We start from the raw sequence: 9,230 nt of genomic DNA, 5'->3' as shown, positions 1-9,230 counted from the left end.
TGTCCACGATCCAAGAACTTGGTCCAAGTTCTAGTTTCGAGAAATGTGTAGCCAATCAACTCGCAGCTATTCCATAAAAACTACAAGTTCATTGGCTACACATTTCTCGGAACTAGAACTTTGATCAAATTCTAGCATCGTGGACACAGGCCTTAAGAGAAGCCCCTAGAATCTAGTGCCCTCTGAAATGCCGCGCTGCTGCGCGCGCGACATTTGCCGCGTCCATCGGTAGGCGCCTTTATCCATGCCCAAAAACGTGACCGGTGTCGGTGCTACAAGTCGACATATTAACCGGTGTCCTCGCGCGCGAATCGCAACCCGCAACTGCTTTCCGATTGTTTTCGACGACGACTGGAGGTGACATTCGGCAAGATGGGCGACGACCTGCCGTATCGGGTGGAATATGCGAAGAGCGACCGGTCCAAGTGCCAATTATGCAAGAAATCCATCAGCAAGCTGAGCCTGAGGCTCGCCGCCGTCGTTCAGGTGCGTGCCGAATTTCGCGATGGCGAGAAACCGCGCGAATGAACGTCTCGTCTGTCTCGCGCGGTACTTCAATAAATGGCGAGCCACGTTTCACTTTACAAAGATACAATGAGTATTACGAGCGCGCACCAGGTCGACGGTGTTATCATCGAACTATCGATCCTGGACCATGATAACGCGTCCGACGGTGCCACTCGGCATTCGGGATGACCGCGTCACTCGCGTGATGCCATCGCTATTGCGACGCATATGGAATTATGTATTCCAATATCTGTGTGCAAATGCTTTCTCCCCGCTGCAGTCTTCTCAGGACTTGTTTTCTGTTGCTGAACTGGTGAATTGGTGCAATAAATTAGAGTGAGACAAGTATATTTTTTCTCACTCTGGCTTACCGCACTTAGCTTAACAGTGGAGCAATAGAAAATAAGCCTTTATTCGACTCGGGTTATAAAAAAAGTGTATATAAACACGATTGCCTAGAAAGTTTAATAATATATTTCCTTCCTTAGGATGTAACGTGTTGTCGACCTTTATTCGCACTACGCTCGTTTCGGGCAAGAAATTGAATAAATTTACTCCGAGTATTTATAATTGAATATTTAAACAAATCGTGTTTTTTTTACTAGAAGATACGCCGATCTTTCAAGCTGCACCTCCAAAAGATTACTATGAGGAGTAAATCTCGTTATAGAAATATTGTCTATGATTTTCAGAGCCCAGTTCACGACGGGAAGGTACCTAAATGGTATCACTCCAAGTGCTTTTTCATGAAACAAAGGCCAAAGTCTACCAACGACATAGCTTGTTTCGATGAGATTCGCAACGCAGACCAAGATGCAATTCGGAAGAATCTCGGTTGGTAAACAACCTGAGCAAGAACAGTAATTTTAATGCATTAATTTCATCGCTTTAAGTTAATTCTTATATCGCAGAGAAAGCCCGTGACGCACCTCCAGCAAAGGGGAGGAAGAGGACCAAGGGTGGCGGCGGTTCTGGAGACTTCAAAGTGGAATACGCCAAGTCCAGCAGGTCCACCTGTAAAGGGTGCGAGGAGAAGATAGTAAAAGGCGAAACAAGAATATCAAAGAAGGATTACGAGAGCGAGGAGGCTAGGAGGTTCGGTGGTATGGACAGATGGTATCATGTGGAATGCTTCGCGAAGCTGAGAGCGGACCTGGGATATTACGGAAGGGGAAGCGAGCTCCCGGGTGCCACGGATCTCTCGAAGGAAGATCGCGAGAAACTCGAGGCTTCGCTGCCCAAGATGGCTCAGGGTGACGTGCCGCCACCTCCTAAAAAGGTCAAGGACGAACAGGAAGACGCGGAGGAGGAAAAGTTTATAAAGAAGCAAAATGAAGAACTGTACATGATAAAGGATCAAATGTCAGGCCTTGCTAAAAAAGACATGATTGAGATATTGGTAAAAAATCGTCAGGAGATTCCAACTGGCGAATCGAATGTAAGTGCTTTATAGTTTTCTATCATGAGACGTCTCTATTTGTCTCTTGAATTGCGTATCGTTAATCTGTTTAGTATATTATTTTCTGATACGTTTATTATATTACTTTATTCGAATTTTATTTCTAGATCTTAACCCTTTTATCTGATATAATGTATTTTGGAGCTCTACAACCCTGTCCAAAATGTAAAGGGCAACTCATATACAACTCTGGTTTGGGTTATAAGTGCACTGGTAATGCTACGGAATGGTCTAAATGCGAATACGTTACACAAGATCCAAAAAGAAAAAAGTGCGAGATACCGAGCGACATGAAGAAAGATTTCCCAATTAAGTAAGTTCCTCTCGTCAGACAATATGGAACTTAATTAAATAAATCAATTCTACGCGTGTCTTTATTTCATTATTAATAAATATGATTTATTAATACTCGTCATTTGTTCTTAGGTCATACAAGTCCAAGGTAAAGAGACGAATGTTTAAAGTAACAGCGCCGTCGTCGTCGAGTTCTATTAAGAAAGAGGAGGATGAAGCCGATGGACCGAAAGTACAAGGAAAGCCGCGTCCTTTGAAGAACATGCAATTTGTTATACTAGGTCGTACACAGAGAGACAAAGAGGAACTGAAGAAAGACATTCAACTGTTAGGTGGTACTGTTACAACAAAGATCCATCAAGATTTGGCCGCTGTAATTTCGAACGAAAACGAGGTGGAAAAGATGAATAAGAGAATGGAGGATGTCAAGTTGCAGGACATTCAAGTGATTACGGAAGATTTTATAGAAGAAGCGAAGGAGTACACGGATGCCCCCATCATGCTTCTGAAAAAGAAGACCATTTCTAGCTGGGGCGGCGATATTAACGCTAGGCTGTCTAACGTCATCGCGAAATCCGGTGCCTCCAAGAGCAAGAGCAGGTTTGAGAAGTCGAGTTCCGGTAAAGTGAAGGTAAAGGTGAAAAGCGGCGGTGCTATTGATCCCGACAGCGGTTTGGAGAATACTGCGCACATTTATCAGAAAGGCAAGGACAAATACACCGTGACGTTAGGTCTGACGGACATACAGTCGCAGAAGAACAGTTACTACAAGATGCAAATTCTGGAGCATGATCATAAGTCGTGGTATTGGTTGTTTAGAAGTTGGGGCCGGATTGGCACCACGATCGGTGGTAACAAATTAGAGGAAAACTCCTTGGATGTTTGCGTACGTCAGTTTGAATCGTTGTACGAGGAGAAGACTGGTAATGAGTGGCAGAACAGGGATCACTTTGTTAAGAGGCCGAATTTGATGTATCCGATCGACATAGATCACGGGGATCAGGAGGTTGCTTCCCTGGACTCGGACATCAAGAGTAACCTGCAGAAACCACTTCAGGACCTGATGCGCCTTATTTTCGACGTGGCCGAGATGAAGAAGGTCATGTTGGAGTTCGAGATAGACATGGACAAGATGCCGCTCGGGAAGTTGTCCAAGAAACAAATCGAGAGCGCCTATGCCGTTCTAACGGAGTTGCAAGAGATACTGAAGAATAGTAACGTAGACCGCACCACGCTGATCGACGCTTCCAACAGATTCTACACGCTGATACCGCACAACTTTGGGGTGTCCGGACCGAAGATACTCGAAACGTCGGAGGAGATTCAGAGCAAGTGCGATATGCTGGAGGCGCTGCTTGAGATGGAGATCGCGTACAATCTTCTGTGCGACAAGACCGACGAGAAGGAGAATCCGCTCGACAGCCATTACAAGCAGCTGAAGACAGACATCGATGTGCTGGACAAGACGAGCGAAGAGTTCAAGATGATTGAGACGTACGTCAAGAACACTCACGCGGCCACCCATATGCAATACGCCCTCGAGATCGAGGAGGTGTTTGTCGTCAAGAGAAACGGCGAGGAACAGAGGTTCAAACCGTTCAAGAAATTACCCAACAGAAAGTTGCTCTGGCACGGGTCTAGGACCACAAATTATGCCGGAATTCTATCGCAGGGTCTGCGCATCGCGCCGCCGGAAGCGCCCGTTACTGGCTACATGTTCGGCAAGGGTATATACTTCGCCGACATGGTGTCCAAGTCCGCAAACTATTGCTGCACGCACAGCCAGAATCCAACCGGTTTGCTGCTGCTCTGCGAGGTCGCTCTGGGTAATATGTACGAGAGGTATCATGCGGATTACATCGAGAAGCTCCCGAAGGGAAAACACTCGACGCTTGGTCGTGGCACGACGCAGCCCGATCCGCAAAAGGTTTACAAGACCAAGGATGGCGTCGAAGTACCCTACGGAAAGGGGGTGTCTACCAAGCTCGACAAAAATTCGGCATTGTTGTACAATGAATACATTGTATACGATGTCGCTCAGGTGAAAGTGCGATATCTGATAAAAATGAATTTCAAATACAAATATTAAGATACGAGGATTTCATGGTACAGTTAAGGGTTTTAATTTTGCGAGATTGCATTTCCTTACCTTTTCTTAATTAAAGTTGGCATCTAAAGTATAAATTCCAGTGAAGATTCCGTTAGGGTTCCAGGTGTTAAACTTTGTAAAACTACTCTTTTTACTTTTAATGATAATCATTTGCATTACGTTATATAATTATTCTACTGTGTGTCTTGTTGTGTATGCAATTTGTTTCACGTGCACCAAATAGTATCTGCTACCTCGAATATTGTGAGTGTAAGATAATAAATTTTTCATAAAATTAAATATCTTTCTGTTACTTATATTAATCCTGGGATGATCATCTACTCTCTTCGCGTAAACGATTATCTGTGTTTTTTACACCCCAATTAGAAGCTACCAACTATTCCATATGTTCGTAGTGTTTGCAATGATATATAGAGGAAAGTCCCCTGTTTTGAAATACGCAGAAAACATTTTGCGCGCAAACATCTAGCATTATGACGACGCACTTTGATAGAATTTTGCTTGCGTTGTTGAGCCATTTTTGTATGTGAGTCGATAGATATTTGCGCGCAAAATTACACGTTAATACATGAGCTAGTCACTTGCGTGCAAAAGCACAGACTGAACGTATCTTACGGGCAAAACTCAGGCAAATCTCATACGAATTTGCACGCATAAGACAAGCAAAATTTGCGCGCAAGAATTGTTATCTGGGCTTCTGATATGAGATAGCAGGTTTTCAACATCCAAATTCAATCGCAAATCTTTCGCAACGATTACACAATCTAACAATGAACTTTCCACTAAACAAATTTTACTCCAAGGGCAATATATTTACGATGGAACCTCGTAATTTAACAGAAACTCCGCTATCTCGTAACAAGAGACTTTTCTCGACGTATAGATTTACTCAAAATTAATGTTTTAAAAAGAGTAATTCAAAGTTCCTAAAAAAGAGAACGAGTGCAAATTCCCGATCAGTAAGAGAAAACTGCGGTGACCGAGCATCATTTTCTCGCTGCTGGAATGTAAACATTGGTCCAGGGTGATCATGCCAGGGTTGAACGCACTTTTGCAAATGTTATCCTTTGGGTCAACGTTCGTTAGGTTGTCAAATAGATCGCAAACGACTCGATAAGATCTGAAAATAAATATAAAACTCGCCAGATAATTCGGATTGTTTCTAGACGCAACAAATTGTTCGCGCAACTCGTTTCTTCCCGTAAAATATCAACCGACATCGCCAATGAACAAAACCACGATTTTTTAAATTTTATATAATAAATTGCAAAATTATCAAAACGATCGACAGCTTCAACTGTTTCATCGCCACCTCAAAGGTTTCATTCATCGCGAATATTTTCTCGCTGCCGGTGAGATTGCGATCAACACAACGCCATGATGCGCGTGATGCGCACTTTTCACGCATCATTCCAGTTTACGCGTAAACTTCGTGACGCTGCCATTCGCGCGTCAAATCACGCTGTCGCGCGCGTAATTGTAACGCGTTGCGGCCAATCGGGACAATCGTGACGAGCCAGCAGCGGTGACCAGTTCCTGCAACGTCAATTCCTTCGCGCGCGTTCAAAACGTACATCCCGGAGGGCGTCCGTCTCGTCGATCCACCGGCGAAAAGCTCGCGAGCCGAAAAAGAATGTCGCAGCAGGAGTCAACGGTGTACGACCTGGCGTATCGCGGCAGGACCGCGGCCGTGAAGATTCTGCTGAGCGAGAACGAGAGGCTGAAGACGCAAACGGACAGCGTTCGTATCCGCGTCGCGGACAGCGTCGCTCCCGTTGAGGTTATGTCGCGCTCTCATCTCTTTCCCTTTGCAGAACGACCGAATGCTGATACACTGGGCGGCGCTGGGCGGGCACGACGATCTGGTCAGGCATTTGCTGTCCCTCGACGTGCCGGTGGATCCCACGGACGACGTAAGAAATCGCCCACGCATCGCAACGCGCGGCAAGTAGCCGCGACCGTAAACAGACGGGAGACATGTCCTCGTAGCTGCACCGTGTTGCGGACTTTTCGCACTTGAAGCGATATAGGCCGCGGTGGCTGCGGTCCAGCTGCCGCTACCAAACGCTTTCTTTCAGTGAAGATAGAAGAAAATCACCACGAAAGCATTTGTTGCGGCAGTTTAATCGCGGCCATAATTAGATCTCGGGGGGGGGGGGGAGAAGATGAAAAGAGAATTTCGCTACGAAGAGTACAAGGTGCAATGCTGCGCGTGATAGCAATGGCATTGCAATAAAGTGATAAGAGTAAAGAGACCAATTAAAAATCTACCCAAATCTCGCATCGATAAGGTTTAGCAGGTGCCTGTAGTACAGTTTGCTCTTTCAAATTTCGGACAAATTCCGTATCGAAGATCGGGGCATCGATTGCTTCGTTATTACGGTCCACTTGAAGCTACAAATCGAAGCACTCTTTTCCTCTTTCTTGCCACTAAAGAAGAAAGAGGAAGGCTGATGAGAAAGTTGCGTGCAAATCTCGACGGTACGATCGCACGAAGCGACCGAATCTCTCAGTTGGTACGTCGCGCGTACAGCTCTACTCTCGTTTTAGCTGCGTTCTCTTGACGGTTTTCTCTCTTTTTCCTCATTTTTTTATCCCGAGGAACGCCCGTTTTTAAGCGCACAAAAACGTAATCGCGAATCGCGGTAAAATCGACATGCGCAATTCCGCACGCGACGATCGCGAATTCAGAGCGACGCAACGAACGCAACATACATGCCGGATTTCTAATAAATTGATTTTCGACGTGAATTTTGAGATCAAGGATGCATTTTAGCGCGCGCAAAAGTAGCCAAAGTACCAATGAAACTACAGTAACTGCACGAAGATTTAAATGGTAATTTAAACAAAATGATAAATTCTTACATGTTCTTACATACGTTCTTAAAAAATTGCTACAATGTGTACAAAGCCCTTATCAGATTATGAATTGAGACTGAGATTAGAATGAAATTTCTCACCAATCGGAGTAAGTTTACTAATCTCAAGTTTAGTGACTTTAATCCTCCGGATGTTAGATGCATTACACGAGCATCTTTGTCAATAAAAAATGCTGTCACCGATATCGTACGAAATTATATCAACCGCGATTATTAAAGTCCGCGTTGTCAGATCATACTTACAATTTATATTATATTTAAGTCAGATTTCTCTTTGAATCTGAGGTATTTTGTTCGGGTTTATGTGACTGTTATAACTTCGATTGTTAAAATGCATTGTATAAAACAGTTAATAACACCCCGCGGTACGCGCTTATGTTCAAATCAACTTTATTTTTGTATCTCAAAATATCATATATCTTCTCAAGAAAATTATAAATTCTTGCGTGCTGTGCGCACTGACCGTAAAAGCTCTCGTAGCTCCAAACGAGATTCTACACGGGCCGCGCACTGGTAACACAAATAAATAGTACAATCGTGTACATTGTTTTTCCTTTCTGTGAAAAATATCTCTATCTTCTTTATAAAAATACTTGAAAGTGCGTTATCTATTGTTAGTAGAAGTCAGCAGTCTAGTTGAGTTTCAATGAGTCGTTGACCTACCTACTTAAGAAACGCCTCTTAAATCATAACTTGAAAAAGCTCTAACGAATAATAGTTTAAGTTAACATGATATCAAGCAGAATCTTACACATTACTCCACAGAGCTATTCCATCCCTCGTTCAGAGAGGCCTATCGAAAGAAAGATGGAGATCTTAATAATACACACTTGAGGACGTATAATTATATTATAATTTTTCCAAAGATCATTTATAAGAAAAAAAAACTTATAAGAAAATAAGTATAAAGCAAAAATGCGTCCAAAATGCATCGCGCGTTACGTTACATTTCTGTTTTTTTGCATATCCTGTTCTTTCTTTCTCTCTCGCATACACACAGGCACACACACATACACACACACATGCGTAACGCACGTCGCATAATCACCGCGAGACTTTCAATCCGTTCGTTGCGTCAGCTAGATCCTCGTACAAAATCAAACATTTTTAAATCATGCAGACAAACATGACTCCGCTGATCCTGGCGGCGTCCGCCGGCCGCGAGAAAGTCGTTAACACGTTGCTGGCCGAAGGGGCGAACGTGAACGCGACGACGGTCGACGGTCACTCGGCGTTGCAGTACGCCGCGTCTAAGAACTGGAAGTCCATCTGCGTGGCGTTGCTCGAGAGGGATGCGGACGTGAACATCGCGGACAAGCGAGGTGCCACGCCTCTCCACAGATCCGCCTCCAAGGGCAACACCGCCATAGTCAATCTCCTCATGGAGTACGGGAAGAAATTGAACATTGGTAAGCGGAGCGTGTGTTTGTTTGTTTGTTTGTTTGTGTGTGTGTACGTGCGTGAGTATGTATGTGTATTTGTTATTGAAATGCAGCTCTCTTATTACGGTATAATAATATATAAAATATCAAATATAATCTATATATATATATATATCTATATATAAATATTTCCGATTATAACTTAGAGAAGTACAAAGGTTCGCTCGCTCTCCCAATATCGATACGCAATTGCGTGCATCTCGTTTCATGCTGTCCCGTTTCTCAGATCAGAGAGACGCGTACGGTAACACGCCGTTGCATCTCGCGTGCGAGGAGAACCGCGTGGAAGAAGCAAAACTGCTGACGGCGCACGGCGCGGACCTGACGATCACCAACAGGGAGCGCAAGACTCCGTTGGATCTCGCGAGTCCCGGATTGGTCCGACAGCTCGAGGAAATTAAGCGAGAGGCTGCGTCCAAGTGAAATGCTCCCCCTAGCGCAAATTTTTCATTACGAGAGGTTTACGCGATCTAAGTTTCGTTTAAATAAAGTCTTCAATAAATTTATCCATGATTAAGAGTTTCCTTCTCTAAAATTTA

At 44.1% G+C, this 9,230-nt stretch overlaps 2 protein-coding genes across 3 annotated transcripts; both read left to right on the top strand.

The window, feature by feature from the left end:
• The first annotated feature begins 202 nt into the window (after window positions 1-202).
• On the top strand, window positions 203-4,649 carry LOC105570191 (poly [ADP-ribose] polymerase). 2 transcript variants are annotated; one of them, XM_012027207.1, is made up of 5 exons: window positions 203-486; window positions 1,200-1,341; window positions 1,419-1,945; window positions 2,074-2,279; window positions 2,393-4,649. In XM_012027207.1, exons 1-5 carry the CDS (start codon window positions 373-375, stop codon window positions 4,347-4,349), a joined length of 2,946 nt encoding a protein of 981 aa, XP_011882597.1. In that variant the 5' UTR covers window positions 203-372; the 3' UTR covers window positions 4,350-4,649. The 2 variants fall into 2 exon arrangements, with proteins under 2 accessions (XP_011882597.1, XP_011882596.1); XM_012027206.1 differs by lacking the exon at window positions 203-486 and adding an exon at window positions 637-820.
• Window positions 4,650-5,763: 1,114 nt separating this feature from the next.
• On the top strand, window positions 5,764-9,202 carry LOC105570190 (26S proteasome non-ATPase regulatory subunit 10-like). Its single transcript, XM_012027205.1, has 4 exons — window positions 5,764-6,111; window positions 6,185-6,283; window positions 8,370-8,658; window positions 8,918-9,202. The coding sequence occupies exons 1-4, from the start codon at window positions 6,004-6,006 to the stop codon at window positions 9,112-9,114; spliced, it is 693 nt and encodes a 230-aa protein (XP_011882595.1). The 5' UTR covers window positions 5,764-6,003; the 3' UTR covers window positions 9,115-9,202.
• The last annotated feature ends 28 nt before the right edge of the window (window positions 9,203-9,230 follow it).

Source organism: Vollenhovia emeryi, unplaced genomic scaffold, assembly GCF_000949405.1.
Source record: "Vollenhovia emeryi isolate VEMERY1.0 unplaced genomic scaffold, V.emery_V1.0 DF939121.1, whole genome shotgun sequence".
Classification (NCBI taxonomy): domain Eukaryota; kingdom Metazoa; phylum Arthropoda; class Insecta; order Hymenoptera; family Formicidae; genus Vollenhovia; species Vollenhovia emeryi.
Note: the sequence above shows the minus strand (reverse complement) of the source record. Positions and strands in the feature narration are given on the sequence as shown.